This window comes from Triticum urartu, chromosome 4A, assembly GCF_056163025.1.
Source record: "Triticum urartu cultivar PI428250 chromosome 4A, HENAU_Tu73, whole genome shotgun sequence".
Classification (NCBI taxonomy): domain Eukaryota; kingdom Viridiplantae; phylum Streptophyta; class Magnoliopsida; order Poales; family Poaceae; genus Triticum; species Triticum urartu.
Window position 1 is genome coordinate 597,463,534 of NC_141876.1, and position 14,617 is coordinate 597,478,150.

Consider the following 14,617-nt stretch of genomic DNA (forward strand, 5'->3'; position numbering starts at 1 on the left):
TTATTTCATGAATTCAATGACCCACGCATTGCCGTAGATGTGAGTGGTCTTGACACTGGTGAACCCTGCACCCCTTGCAAGCTCCTCGAACTCCCTCTGTTGCCTCTCCTTGCCACCTGGGGTGTGCATGAGCATGATCATGTCACCTAAGAACATCAGCTGCCCCCTGGATGTTGAGTCTGGTTTCAACGGCAGGATGCCTTCCACGACGATGACCTTGCCATGAGCAGGGAGTGCATCAAAGCAGTTCCTTAGTAGAGTGGTGCAATGCTTGTCAGTCCAGTCATGAAGGATCCACTTTAGGAGGATGGCATCGCCGGAGGGCACCTTCTCGAACATGTCACCCCCGACATGCTCCACACCAGGGAAGGACGGCGCATCAGAGATAACGTGGGGCAAGTCAAAGTTGACCCCCTTGATGTGCGGGTACTTGGAGGTGATGGTGTGGATGGTTGCACCCACACCACCGGCGACATCAACAAGGGTGCCCACACTGTCAAAGCCCCTGTAGAACTCAAGGAGCTTCTTGGTGATGATGGTTGAATGGTTCTTCATGGCCTCGTTGAACATGCGGTTAACGTGCATGTCCGTGCTGTTGTACTCGAACAACGTCATCCCGTATGCTCTTTGGAACGGGAGGCCACCATCAAGGACTGCGTCCTTCAAATGATACCTGCAAATTAGTTACGAGCTTCTAGTTCAGTTTACTGATAGTGGAGTAATGGTGGCATGCAGTTGCTCAACTTCCAACTTTACAAGCAAATTCATCAAGAAAAACATTTTTTTTCAGTACTTCTAGTTAGTACTTGGACATTGGTCAAAGTTTCAAGTTTTGCATCGACTAATTGGCAGTTGGTGGATAAATCTATAATTGAATAGATACTGTTGGCGCAGGATCACAAGCCAGACTAAACTATCAGAACTAAAGTCGGAAGTCATAACTGCCTGAGAAGGTATATATAACATGCTGATTTAAGAAACTATCTATTATTATATTATTTAAACAAGATGTGAATAAGTCACCACTTATACATAGAGTAAATAATCTGATTCGTTAAAAATATTACAAGCCTATATTATAAACGACTAGGATTCAATTTCTTTTAGAAATTCGGAGCAACCAGGTTCCTATAGCTAGATAGAAGGCAACATAACTGAGCGGTACGGTTGTCAAAAGAAAAGAAAAGAAAAGAAAAGCTAGGAGAGCAGCCGAGTACACAAGCTTAATATATTTGCATGCACCAGCAGACATTTCAAATTAGCATTCCATTAATTCTACCGTAGCAAATAGGCAAATATGGCACGTGATACAATGAAATATTATTTTATAGCTAAAGAATACAGGTCTATTTCTAAATTCATAGTAGGTAAAACTATTTTCTGGAAACAACAAGTTAACATAGACGCATATATTACAAACACCACCACACACGCAAAACTAGATATAACTTTCTAATGACTGGAATCTTGGAGCTTCACGGTTGATGGGATCTAACTCCTATTAGGTAGATAAATATACAAACTCTATATTCACATGATATTTCAAAGGAAAAAGGAAAACGAACACAAAAAATAGCAATTTGATTTTCATGTACTTCATGAACAAAGTACGTAGCAAAATTTCACAAGAGATATTATATAAAACAATGCTGTTTGATCATAAATACACTCCTCCATGCAAATAAGCGAGGATCGCTCACTTACTGGTAATTAACTGTTATATATCAAAATGCGTGAACGTAAAATAGGCAAGCGAATCCGCACATGCATGCATATTCATAAAGAGAAGATACAACGTTGGGATTAATTAAGAAGATGTTTTACAAAAAAAAGTAAGGAACAAATCATGTCAAGTACATAATAATTTTAGAAAAAAAAATTCAAGTGCACAATAAAACATTCTCTTTGTGCCAAGAAAACATAAGACAATGCAAAATAATGGAGAGATAATTAGAAAAGGAGAGTTGTTTTTCAGATCTCGAGTGCCCCTACATCCTCTATGAACAGTAAATTAGAAAAAAAAAATGAAACTTTGCAACATCAAATATGACCAAACTTTGTAGGTGCTTGCAAGTTTTCAAGCCAAAAAAACATCCGAGGAGATATACACAAGAAAAAGATTTCAATGCTTGATGTTTTGAGCACTTTTAGCACTGAAATCTGAAATTCATGATATTCGAGGAGCTCTACATGATATTTCGTTTTAAAAACTTTAAAGAACATACAAAGTTGGCCATATTTGATGACGCATATATATATGTGTGTGTGTGTGTGTGTGTGTGTGTGTGTGTGTGTGTGTGTGTGTGTGTGTGTGTGTGTGTGTGTGTGTGTGTGTGTGTTTCAGAAATTCGGAATAAACCCCGGCCTCTGCATCATTGTGATGCATACGTCCATCTTGTATATATATATATATATGTATATATACTAATGTGTCAAAGCTAATTAATATGTGTTTTTCTGAGAGAACAACATTGTATGGAATAGAAACACCATATATTGACATCAACTGAAGTCAAGTATGAGACTTCACTGTTGAGTTTAATAGTTAGTAAAATATTCCATAATTAGTAGAAAGATAGACACCCAAAGGTGAGGAAGAGTGGAAGAGAAAAACAGTCCAAAAGAACAATAGTCTTGAGAAAATAACGATCAAACTCACCAGCCCTCCATATTGACCTTGTCCTGGATCATCAGGACTAGCGCGGCAATGGAGACACCGTCCTCGTTGGGGGTGAGCCACTTGCACACTGGTGCGGGGCCGTACCGGCGGGCGAAGAGGCCGTCCTCACCTTCGTCGACCTCACACAACACTACGTTGTACGACGCCAGCAGCCGCAGTATGCGGTCCACCATGGCCGGCGCGTCCGGATTGGCCGCCTTGGATGGCAGCCGCGCAATCACCTCCGAAGGCGACAACATCTCCCCGCCTGCGCTCACCAGGACCTCGAGCATGCCCAGCTGGATGGCGCCCTTGAGCGTCATCGGTAGGATAGATGCAGCGGCAAGTTGCATCGCGTACATGCACGCCTCCTCGTCGCCGGCAGCTGGGCCAGCGACCATTTCCGAGCCCATTATATGTAGCTAACTGAGCTTCGCCCGCTACTGCTGCTGATGTTGCTTCTGGTGGTTGGTGGTTTTCTTAGCTAGTTTAGGAGTATGCTAAGGGTACATATAGGAATAGGAGCAATGCTGGTTGCTCAAGTAGGACAAGTGAATTATTTGTTATCAACAGTTCACCCAAATTGGATCCAGAACAACAGCCTGCCGTATGACAAATTATGTATTACAGTACGTAGTTGTTGCAGATGGCGAGAGCAATCTGGTACTTCTTTAGAAAGGCTTTTTTGTAATGGCTTTTGCGAGTGTTTGTTAAGTAAATATGTAGTCACCGGCTGCAAATAGTTGAACCAGTGATTATGACGCGATGTAAAACTAATCAAATATTTTTACTCAGCAGTTCATCAAATTTCGACCCGTGACTATGTTATAGACGTACTCTCTCCGTCCTTAACTTAGTGTCTCAACCTTAGTACAACTTTGTACTAAACTTAGTATTACCTTTCTATTTATAAGTCCCCATTGTATTTTGTTCTAAATTTTGACTATAAATTTAACTAACAAAATATTAATACATGTCACAAAAAATTATATCGTTTGTATTCGTATTTGAACATAGTTTCCAACTATATTACTTTTTATGACATGCATTAAAATTTTGTTAGTTAAATTTAAGGCCATAATTTGGCACATAATACAAAGGGGACTAATAAAGCAAGACGGATGTAGTACTCCCTCCGTTTCTTTTTAGTCTGCATATAAGATTTGGTCAAAGTCAAACTTTGTTAACTTTGACTAAGTGTATAAAAAAATATAAAGATTCACAATATGAAACCAATAATGTTAGGTGCATCATGAAATTAATTTTCATACTATATATGTTTAGTATTGTAGATGTTGATATTTTCTTCTACAAAGTTGGTCAAACTTTACAAAGTTTGACTTTGACCAAATCTTATATGCAGACTAAAAAGAAACGGAGGAAGTACAAAATTGAGACACTTATTTTGAGACAAATAGAGTATAGCATTGTACGACTAGTTCAATATCACATTAGAGTTGTTGGCGATAGCAGAGTTATAGGCTCTAGAATATAACCCTCACGAGTCACAACTCTGCCCTTGTTGCATAGGAGTTAGCACCAACTTTTGTCTTCATTTACTTCAAGTGTTGTATTTGTTGACTTTTGTTTAATTTCAGTTGTCTTGTCATTGTATGATTTATGTATAAAGTCTCATCTTTTCAACAGCAGAAAAAAAAGGTCTCGTATTTTGCTTTACACATGTGGGTGATGAGGTTGTCCTCGACAATGGTTACCGGACAGGCATTGTAAATGGCGCCGAGTTTCTTCTGGCAGGCGGTCTTCCTCATGTCTGCCAGAGCATCCCAGGTCTGGTCCTCCGACGGCAGTCTCGGCATCTTCTCTCTGGCATGAGTGAGAGACCTGCTAGTGTGGCGGAATGTATTATGCGCCTGCTTTAGTACACACACACACACCCTCCTCCCAAAAATTGTAAAGGGTACTGTTGTCTTTTATACTAATTAACTGCTAATAGGAATCAAGTGTGTTGGCCCGCACCCGATCTGGATCCAAACCTGAAACGACTTGGTAATCACAGGTGCAGAAAAAAGGAGAATACGCGGCTCTCTCTGCTAGTGTAGCTGTTGTCGCTCATTGGAATGTTGTCGCAGTAATGCTACACGTACGGATATTTACAGGCTGAAACTAATTACAGGCTGACATGGCATGGTTTGATTGGCAAGAAGGGAAGGAAGCGGGGCCTAGACCTACAGGCCTATTACAGGCAAGTTACGGAAGCCCTTCACTAATTCTCTTCGGCCCCCCTGATTTTCACCGGGGTGGCCCCGCTTCCTCTCCTTCTTGCCAATCAAATCATGCCATGTCAGCCTGTAATTAGTCTCAACCTGTAAATATCCGTACGTGTAGCATTACTGGTTGTCGTAGGTAACAATCAATTACAATCTCAACTACAAATACAGAAAACCAGAGATCGCATGTCTCACAGAGTCACAGTACACCACAGAATTCACTGATTTCATCATTTCATACATGTCAAAAGCATCTCGTGTTCAGGGTTGTAAAGTAAGATTTCACATATCAATTTCAATAGGAAATATCAGACAGAGGGGCAGTGCGTACGTGTTCCTTTTTATTTTTTTGAGGATCTGTATTCCTCTTTTCTGTTAGTACAAAGTATGCAACTCGGTCGAAAAATACAATCTTCAGGATATGATCCAGTACATAAATCGAAAATAGTTTCATGCCACCGGGGATAGATGCCACACAATTAGTCACCGTAAGATTGAGGAGCTTCGAGATTCGTGCTGGCAGGTCTAAGCTAGTCTAATTAAAAATATCTAATAAACGACGATCTTACCAACTCCCCATTCAAAAGGGAATTGTATCCTTCAACCCGGGACATACCAATCTGCAAGCTACCCCACTATTTATAAAGTAGACATGTTTCTTGCCCTACAACATGGAGAAATCATACTCCGTATGGAGAGACTCAACTTTATTATCTAGAAAAATACTCGACAACAATACATGTAGAGACACCCGCAAAAATAATATGTAGAGACATTTCGAGCAACCAAGTGTGTCTACTCACTATGTACCTATAAAATTTCATGAAGAAATGTGTGGTCACCAACGCAATGAAACGGCCTGCAATCAGGTGTGTAAAAAGTATTTTGGATAATTTGCATCATGAAACTAAGCGGAATACTTTGGAAAATAAGCAATGTGTTGGTGTTGAGCCCATTACATTCTTTCATCGTGGATCCGCCAAGCCAGCTGAATATCTTTGGACATGATGGTCACATGGTTGACATGGACAACACACAAATTAGTGTCCTCGGACAAACCCACTAGGTACGTTTCCGCCGACTATTGCAGAGCAAGAACCACATGCACTTGATACGCATGTCACTCTACTGCATAGCAACATTGAATAATGATGATGACGATGATAAGAATAATAAGAACAATAAAAATAATGATGATAATCATTAATAGTTAGGCTTAATCCAAAAAATTGTTAAGTTACAAGCACCACCGTTTTAAGGCACGTATGACTTTAAGAACTATACCTTGGACGCAGTTTGGAAGCAGCTTTTTTTGAGAGAGAGGATGGTTCAGTTTGAAAGAAGCTACGAAACAGGGAGGCATAGCCCGCCTAAACAGCAAAGAGAAAGAGGTCTAATAAAATAAAGAAAGACTAATGATACAATACCTTGTCCATCATGCGCATGTCGATCATCAAGCTATTTTGAGGAGACATAATCGGGCCCAGGAATAATTTCATCAGCAACCCCTCTGGCAAGGTCATAATCAGGCCCACTGTGTCCCTACTCCTCGCGAAGGACGGAAGATGTAGTGTGCTGGAGGCCAACACAGAGGAAACCATCTTGGTTGGCTATCTAGTCGCCAGTGAAGCGTCACTTGCAATTGAATACCATGATGTTTCATAAAGGACACATGTGTATGAGCACCTGAAAACAACGCAACTACAGTTGAGACACGCCAGATGTGGATTGGCATCATACAAAGTGCCATTTCTTCGCCTACTTCTTGTCTTCCCTTTCCTGATGCCCACAGTGTTCCCTTACTAAATGCAGAACCTATATTGAACAAAAATCACAGCTCCAAAAGCCCAATGGTGTTATGTTACCAAAAAATTAGGACCTCTATGGAGTTGTTTGCTAGAGCTCGAGCACATACAACTTGTGAGGCGATAAAACTGCATGGTACAATCAGCATGCTTATACATGATAAAGTATGCACTGTTCTGCGCGGTCTTGGATTACATCACATTCCTTATACTAGGGTGATCAAACTCCCCTCGGAGAAACTTTACTGTAAAAAGGAGACACCGCACAATGCCCATAAGTTGCCAAAGGGGTCTTGCTGCATCGCACTTCTTCTATTGAAGTGATCAAACACTGTTTCGAGATACTTAACTGCAGAAGGCGGCATCAGACAGTGCAAATAAGTTCTTTGCAACCTTGTTGAAACAAATATAGGTCCCAATATACCCACATAAAGTTAGTACTACTAGAAATTCTTTTGTTGTAGGATCAGTGTAAGAGATAGGCCTATAGTAGCCAGGGCTATAGCCCTAGGCTTAGGAACAATAGGCCTTCTAGCTTCTTCTTACAAAGCACATAAAATTTGTAGAATGGATAACTTAAGCTAGCTTAGACCTGAGCATAGCCTGATGTTAGCTCCGCCCCAGTGTAGGATTTGTCCTGATGTCTTTCATTCATATAGCTCTTCCCCATGTTCTTGACCACAAACCAATATTTGGTATTAAAAATAGTACTGACATGTTCTTTGAATTGGCCACCTAGCATTCCATGGTGTACAACCAAACCTAGCTATTATCTTGATGCTAAGATACAAGCGTGGAGTGTAGACTACAAAAATCACTAGCTAACAAGTGAAGAGGATATATAGGTGAGTAGATCTTTACTATGGGTATCATAGCAGGCAAGTAGGTGTAGAATCAATGCACTCCATGTTCCATTAATAGGTGCATGCCATTACTTAATATGTTTTGTGGTGATCTTGGTCGTTCCACAAGCCAATTCCAACACACAATTAAACCCATGGTACACATAATCTTGTAGGCAAAGATAGAAAACAAGGTCATTACTCATATGATGTGAAGATAATTCTCATCAAAGTACTTTCAAGAAGATATGTTTTCTTTTTATATAAAGAGATATGGTTTGTTCATAAAGTGCGGACATTAGTTCTTTGGGTTATAGTAGAGGAAGATAAGCATGAATAGTATTGTAATCTAAGAAGCAACTAGTTGTGTTGGAATTGAGTGGATAATGATTCCAATTTGGGCATTAGAGGCCAGTGTGTCAGCAGTCATGTCGGTTGATACTCTTGTTGTGTGTGAAGCATAGGTGATTCACGCGACAAATGTCTTGATTTTGGTGGTAGTTAAATAGGGAGAGGAAGGGGACTAGAGCACGTGTGTGAGGCAGTGGTAGGCATTGCGCCTCATGGGCCACTCTCCCATTGGTGTATGAACACTCTTGTTAGTTGCCTTGGTTTATGAAGTGTGCGCGAGAACTTATTTCAAATCTACCACAATAAAATAAAACATGTAAATAAAGCAAGAGCTAGTTAAGAAAACAACACAATAGAAATAAATGGCCTGAACAAACATGATTTCCATAGTTAGGGGACATAGGAATTTGTTGAAGTCTAGACAGAGTGCATGAGGCAAAAGATATTTGTGGTATGAATGGTATGATGAAGTTTGCTCATCCATGGTGGATGCATACAAAACTAGGCATGGGCGTAATTTTGGTTTCTACTGTTTTCTTCTGTGAATTCGGTTAGCCAATGTGAAAAGCAAAATAGACACAAAAAATCAACTAACAAAAAATTCGGTTAACCAATTATTTCGGTTCGGATTTCAGTTTTAATAGGGACCATGTACAAAAAACATATTTTTACAACATTTTTCCTCGGCGCGAGCTAACTGTTGTGCGCATTATACCTATCATACCCTGCCTTCTTAAGTAGCCAAGCTCACTGTCTCAACCGGTGTAGCTAGGCGAGGTGGGACAAACCCTAAGTGAAGTGCCGTACTGGGCTACTGGCGCTGTCTAGGAGAAACTATTATACAAAAGTGTTGGGCTTGGATAGTTGCATGTACATGGCAGGCCTAGGAGAGAAATAAGGTCGCCCCTGACTCGCATGTACGCAGTAGTTAGGCCATAGTAGTTGCATGTACTTGGGTGCTAGGATTTTGTGTGTTCGACTTGGTTACTTTGGTTTCTGTTTTCAGTAAACTATATAAAACCAAACCGCCCAAATTAAATTCGGTTAGTATAAGTGAAAACCGAATTTTACTATAGGGGCAAGCAAAACCGAAAATAGTATTTTTTTCAGTTTCGGAATAGGTTTGGTCTTCGGTTCGTCGGTTCTTAAGCCCGCTCCTATACAGAACCAATGGGAGAAAAGATAATCCATGCCACAAGGGAACCCCAGGGCAGTGGCTCAGGCCGGAGGGGCAACATGTCCATTGATGATCTTAGAGCACTGTAATGTTGAATGAAATCTTATGTCATGTCTGGATGAGTTGTCTTGTGTTGCATTAATTCGGAGTTTAGGACATACCTGTAGAGATAGTAAAAGAGAATAAATCATTGCTTGCAGTAGAATACAATGATGTTTCATACATGATGGATTTGTACTATCACTTGAGATATCAAGAGGAATTAGGAGAAAGAACTTGCAAAGAAAATTTAAAGGAATGCATCACTTCTCAAAGGCACATCAGCTAGGATTATGCCAACTTGCTAAGTGTCGTTTCTTAACCCCACTTCCTACCTTCCCTTGTTTTTATGGTTTTCATTTCAACAAATTTTTAAACCTAGTAACGAGGAATGTTCACCTCCAAAAACCTTGAAGTGAACGTGTTTCGATGTTACTTGTGAGCCAGTAGGGTGACGTGCTACAAAGAATCTTGTACACAGTCAATATGTGTGGATGCAGAATCAATCATATGACACTCTTTATACCAGAGTGATCAAACACTGCTCATAATTGTGGCACTGCAAAACACAATACTCTTAGTTAACATGTCATTTATTAGGAATCAATACTTTGCATTGAATATATGTGGTATTGACACATACTTGTAATTGGTCATCTACATTCTCTTTGGTGTATAATAAAACATGTTTGTTGAATCTAGGATATAAGAGTATCAAATGTAGCTTGCCTTGGATGCATGTTGTGGTGTCATGTTATATGAGGTTAAATGTTTGTTGTCATTGCTTTATACTCTCTCGGTTTCTTTTTAGTCCGCATAGAAGGTTTGGTCAAAGTCAAGCTTTGTAGAGTTTGACTAACTTTATATTAAAAAATATAAACATTCACAATATGAAATCAATATTATCAGATGCACCATGAAAGTATGTTCATACTATATAGTTTTAGTACTGTAGATGTTCATATTTTTTGTATAAATTTGGTCAAACTTTGTGCAGTTTGACTTTGACCAAATCTTATATGTGAAGTAAAAAGAAATGAAGGGAGTACTACACTAGCATATATAATAAAGTAGGACGAAAGCCTTCTCGTAGACTTCATGACCTTCGTATTTTTGACAGGCCCGGTCTTGATGAGTTTCCACTTAAACCCCTTTGTTCATAATACGAAACACTAAACACAGGGAGAGATTAAAGCATGCAAACCCCCAATGAAGCTGCTCATTGCTATGCAAAAGAGGGTTTAGTTACTGCTTCGAGTGTTGTTACGTAGTATGATGTATCCCCTGAGTTCTTGATTGCAACCATGCAATCAGATGTAAACCGCCTGATTATATTGAATAAAATTGCCAGTATGGTGGTTATAAAAAAACACAAGGAGAGATTAAAGCCGGTTTTTCTAATTTTTACCGTTTCTTCGTATAATCCGATTTACTGTTTTTCTTTTGAACTCCTTTTTACACACCGCGCTGGCCCGTTCCCAAATACGCGCCCGCCGTCGCTTCACCTTGCCAGTCCCAACCGCCGCCGGCCATGGACCCCCAACCGCCGCCGCCCGCTCCCACCACCATATTCGATCTCGGCGACGACCTCCTCCGCCAGATCCTCCTCCGCCTCCCCGCCCTCCCGACCCTCGTCCGCGCCGCCTGCGCCTTCCGCGCCTTCCGCTGCGCCGTCCGCGCGACCCCCGCCTTCCGCCGCAGCTTCCGCGAGCGCCACACGCCGCCCGTGCTCGCTCTCTTCCTCGAGCCTGACATGGAGGTCGTCCCGCTCCACCCCTGCCCCTGGCGCCGGCGCGACCCAGGCCTCGTCGCCGCCGATTTCTTTGACGTCTCACACGCCGACACCCACCCCTCCCGGTGGAAGATCAAATCCTGGCAGCCTAGCGCCGACGGCTACCTCATCCTCGACAACTGGAGCGGGCGCACCAAGCGGACCGCCGCCTAGAGCCCGCTGACGCAGGCCCTGGATCTGTTCCTCAATCTGCCGCCGGCGCGTTCTAGGTGCATCCACCTTGAGTTCTACACGCTCCCCTCCCAAGATGGCCGGGAGTCGGCCCGCGTGGTCTGTGTATTTCAAGGCAGCGGACGGCTGGAGCGCCCCGCCGTCTTCTCATTGGACACCATGGAGTGGCAAATCTTCCCGGAGACCATGCTGTGGCTCGGTGAATCTGACATGCCCAAGACTGGCTGTGGCATGGTGGTGCATCGGCTTGTTTGCTTGACAGGCCGGATGTATGACCAAATCGTGGTGCTCGACACCGCGACCTTTCAGTTCTTGCTGATCGATCTGCCAATGCCTTTGCAACCGGAATTGGGTGAGGCAAAGTATAAGCTTGGTGTGACAAAGGATGAGAAGCTCTGCATCGTAGATATAAAGAATAAGACAATCGTATCTTGGTTCCTGGACAATGGCAGTGTCGTCGAGAGATGGATTGCGTACCGGAATTTCCCATTGCCCCCGATCGTTAGGAGGCTCACCGGGTGCTCAATGGAGAAAGAGGGCTGTCGTGTCAAGGTGGATCTTGTGGCCGTCATCAATGGCTTTGTCTAACTGTGTATTTTCTACCCCAAGGACACAGAAGAATATTTGGAGTTGTACCTGTCATTATGCTTGGAAAGACCGGATATCTGGGTGCTCTTTAAAGGTGCATATCGGCGTAATGAGGCGGCCCATCCCTAGGTCCTGGCATGGCCTCCCTCTTTGCTACTCCCTCTGTAAAGAAATATAAGAGCGTTTAGAACACTAAAGTAATGATCTAAACACTCTTATATTTTTTTACGGAGGGAGTACAAAGCAAGGTGAGCTTGTGCTATTGTGTAAAATTTTCTTTCAGCGCCTGCTTCATAGATTGTATGCAATTAAGTTACATAAAGGCATTGGATTATTGTGTTGTGAACTCTTGTCTCATGTTTAAAGCTACTAGCATGTCTGATTTGCATAAACCATATTGCAAGAATTCGATTGCAGATTGTATGTCAGCATGCAGGGCCGTCTCCAGGAATTCGGGGCCCCGGTGCGAAATGCAAAATAAAGTCCTAAAGTTTTACAAATTCTTGTAACTAAAGTATTTATATACAACTAAAGAACACTCTCGTTTAAGCCATTACCTTTAAATATGCGGTATTTTGTACAATATTATGGAATGTATCAAATACACCAACTATCTTCTATAAAGAACACATCGGTGAAGCAATAAACATAGAACAGTTTATTAAGTAACTTACTTAAGAACTGATGCACATATACAGTATACCCATTAACCATTAAATTATTGAACATGAAAAATGACCTAAATAATACTTCTTGGTCTTGGGGCCACCTGATAGACATGGACTGGTCGGTGATTCATCAAATCAATCTGGCCTAAGCCTGAGCGCTTGACCGCCGGCTAGCAGCGTCCGCCTTCTGCTTTTCCTGGCTACGTTGGACCTTGCTGGGGCTCGTTTCTGCTCGAATTTGTTAGGCGAATTCAGGAAGGCTGGAAAGAATAGTGTGGCAGAAGGCTGACCCAGAAGGGGGAGTTGGGGAGAGGCTCGGGTCGTACGATCGATCGATTGGGAGGAAGCACTCGGGCGGTCAGATCAGTCCTGATAAAAAATATACAACGTTGGCCCAAAAAATTAGGGGCCCTTGGGATTTAGGGGCCCGGTGCGGTCGAACTGCTCGCACAGCCCCCTGGATGGGCCTGTCAGCACGAGGATGCAATACTTTAAATTTCAGCATGCGTATTTGTGCAGATTACATGATATCTGAACTTCTTAACAAGCCGCCCAAATGAGGAAGATATACTTTGAATTTTAACATTAGCATTGGTTTATGGTGTTGTGAAAGGTTGCCATCGACTTCTATCTTAAGTTTAAACATAGTAATACATAGTGTTGCATTGCCCATATACCCAAAAAGGCTTTATAAATCATTTGCAGATTTTATACTTGTACGATGATATTATATAGTGCTGCATTGCCCATATACCGAAATAGGCTTTCGCCCCGCTTTATAAATAAAGCAAACCGCCAAGAGCACACATACACGGACTAGTTCAGAACACATACACCCAGGTCACACAACAAGGAGTACAAAGGTTCTGCTGAGGGCACAGCTCAACAAGCCCAAAAAAATAAAAAAGGAAGGCGGCCGCAGCCGGCGACGAACATGCCAGTCGTCTAATCAGGCTCTGGTGGTGGCGGAGGGAGCGGCGGCGAAAGGCGGACGTCCATCAAGCGCGATGAAGGTGGAGATTGCGTCCCGATCCTGAGGGCGGCTAAGCGGTCGCCAGAGCTGCTAGAAAACAGACAGTTTGAAGAGAGCGTCAGTAGCCCGTCAGAGAGGGATGTGCTGAATCACAAGCTTATTGCGGATCATCAAGAGGGTTCACGTGAGTGCCCCAATATCGAGCCACCTAATGTGGCGAGAGGGCAGGGAGAATTTTGGAGTTCGGCGAAGAGGTCAGGGAAGTTGGTGTGGCACCAATCACTGCCCACCACTTCTCTTAAGCAGCTCCAAACGAATGGAGCGGACATGCAGGAGAAGAAGATGTGATTGGAATCTTCGGGGGTACCGCACAGCGGGCAGAGGCCAGACCCGGGGCCATTGCGCTTGCGAACCTCCACCCCAGACGGGATCCGTCCGCGGATCCATTGCCACATGAATATCCGGATTTTTAGTGGCAAGCACATGCACCACACCGCCGAAAGGGAGGGGGCGAAGGAGGGGGCGATGGCCAGATAGAGGGACTTGGTGGAGAATTGGCCCGAAGGCTCAAGACGCCACCGAACCTCATCCGGGCCAACATCTACAACCGGCTCGTGGAGAGCGACGCAGTCAAGCAGCTCCTGCCAAGCGGCAGCCTCCGTAGTACCAAATGGCCTCCAGAACGCGAGGCGCCCTAGGTCAATAAGGACCCTCTCTACAAAGATCGAGGGGTCGACGGTGATGGAGAAGAGGTCGGGGAAGCGGGCCGCGAAGGGGGTGTCACTTGCCCATCGGTCAAACCAGAACAAAGTCGCCACCTCCGACCCAATCGAGATGGAAGTTCCGATGAAGAGGACGGGGAGCAGTTGGATGACCGACTGCCAAAACTGGGAACCGCTGGATCTTTCACAGGAGGCCAGGGGTTGCCCACGCAGGTACTTGTTCCAGATGATGTCTAACCAGAGGCCGCCGTGCCCTTGCGAAATGCGCCAAAGCCAGCAGGAAAGGAGGGCAATATTCATGCGCTTAGAGCACATGATACCGAGGCCTCCTTGATCCCGGGGCTTGCAGATGTCAGACCAGCTAACCATATGGTACTTTTGCTTATTATTATCGCCGGCCCAATAGAATCGAGATTGGATTTTGGCGATCTCATGATGAAGAGTCTCGTGAAGGCTGTAGAAGCTCATGAGGAACAAGAGGAGGCTGTAGAGGGAGGAGTTGGTGAGAATCGTCCGAGCCGCCTTGGACAGCCACCTACCCTGCCATGGCTCAATGCGAGTCTGTAACTTGGCCACGGTCAGACGCAAGTCAGCGACAGTAA

General features: G+C 43.4%; 2 protein-coding genes across 2 annotated transcripts; both read right to left on the reverse strand.

Moving 5' to 3' along the window:
* LOC147977047 (tricetin 3',4',5'-O-trimethyltransferase-like) lies at nt 1-3,107 on the reverse strand. The gene is made up of 2 exons (XM_087519891.1): nt 2,660-3,107; nt 1-673 (listed from the first exon to the last, which is right to left on the reverse strand). The coding sequence occupies exons 1-2, from the start codon at nt 3,070-3,072 to the stop codon at nt 1-3; spliced, it is 1,086 nt and encodes a 361-aa protein (XP_087376017.1). The 5' UTR covers nt 3,073-3,107.
* A 9,615-nt stretch (nt 3,108-12,722) lies between these two features.
* On the reverse strand, nt 12,723-14,315 carry LOC147977048 (uncharacterized). The gene is made up of 2 exons (XM_087521063.1): nt 13,661-14,315; nt 12,723-12,787 (listed from the first exon to the last, which is right to left on the reverse strand). The coding sequence occupies exons 1-2, from the start codon at nt 14,313-14,315 to the stop codon at nt 12,723-12,725; spliced, it is 720 nt and encodes a 239-aa protein (XP_087377189.1).
* Between the last annotated feature and the right edge of the window lie 302 nt (nt 14,316-14,617).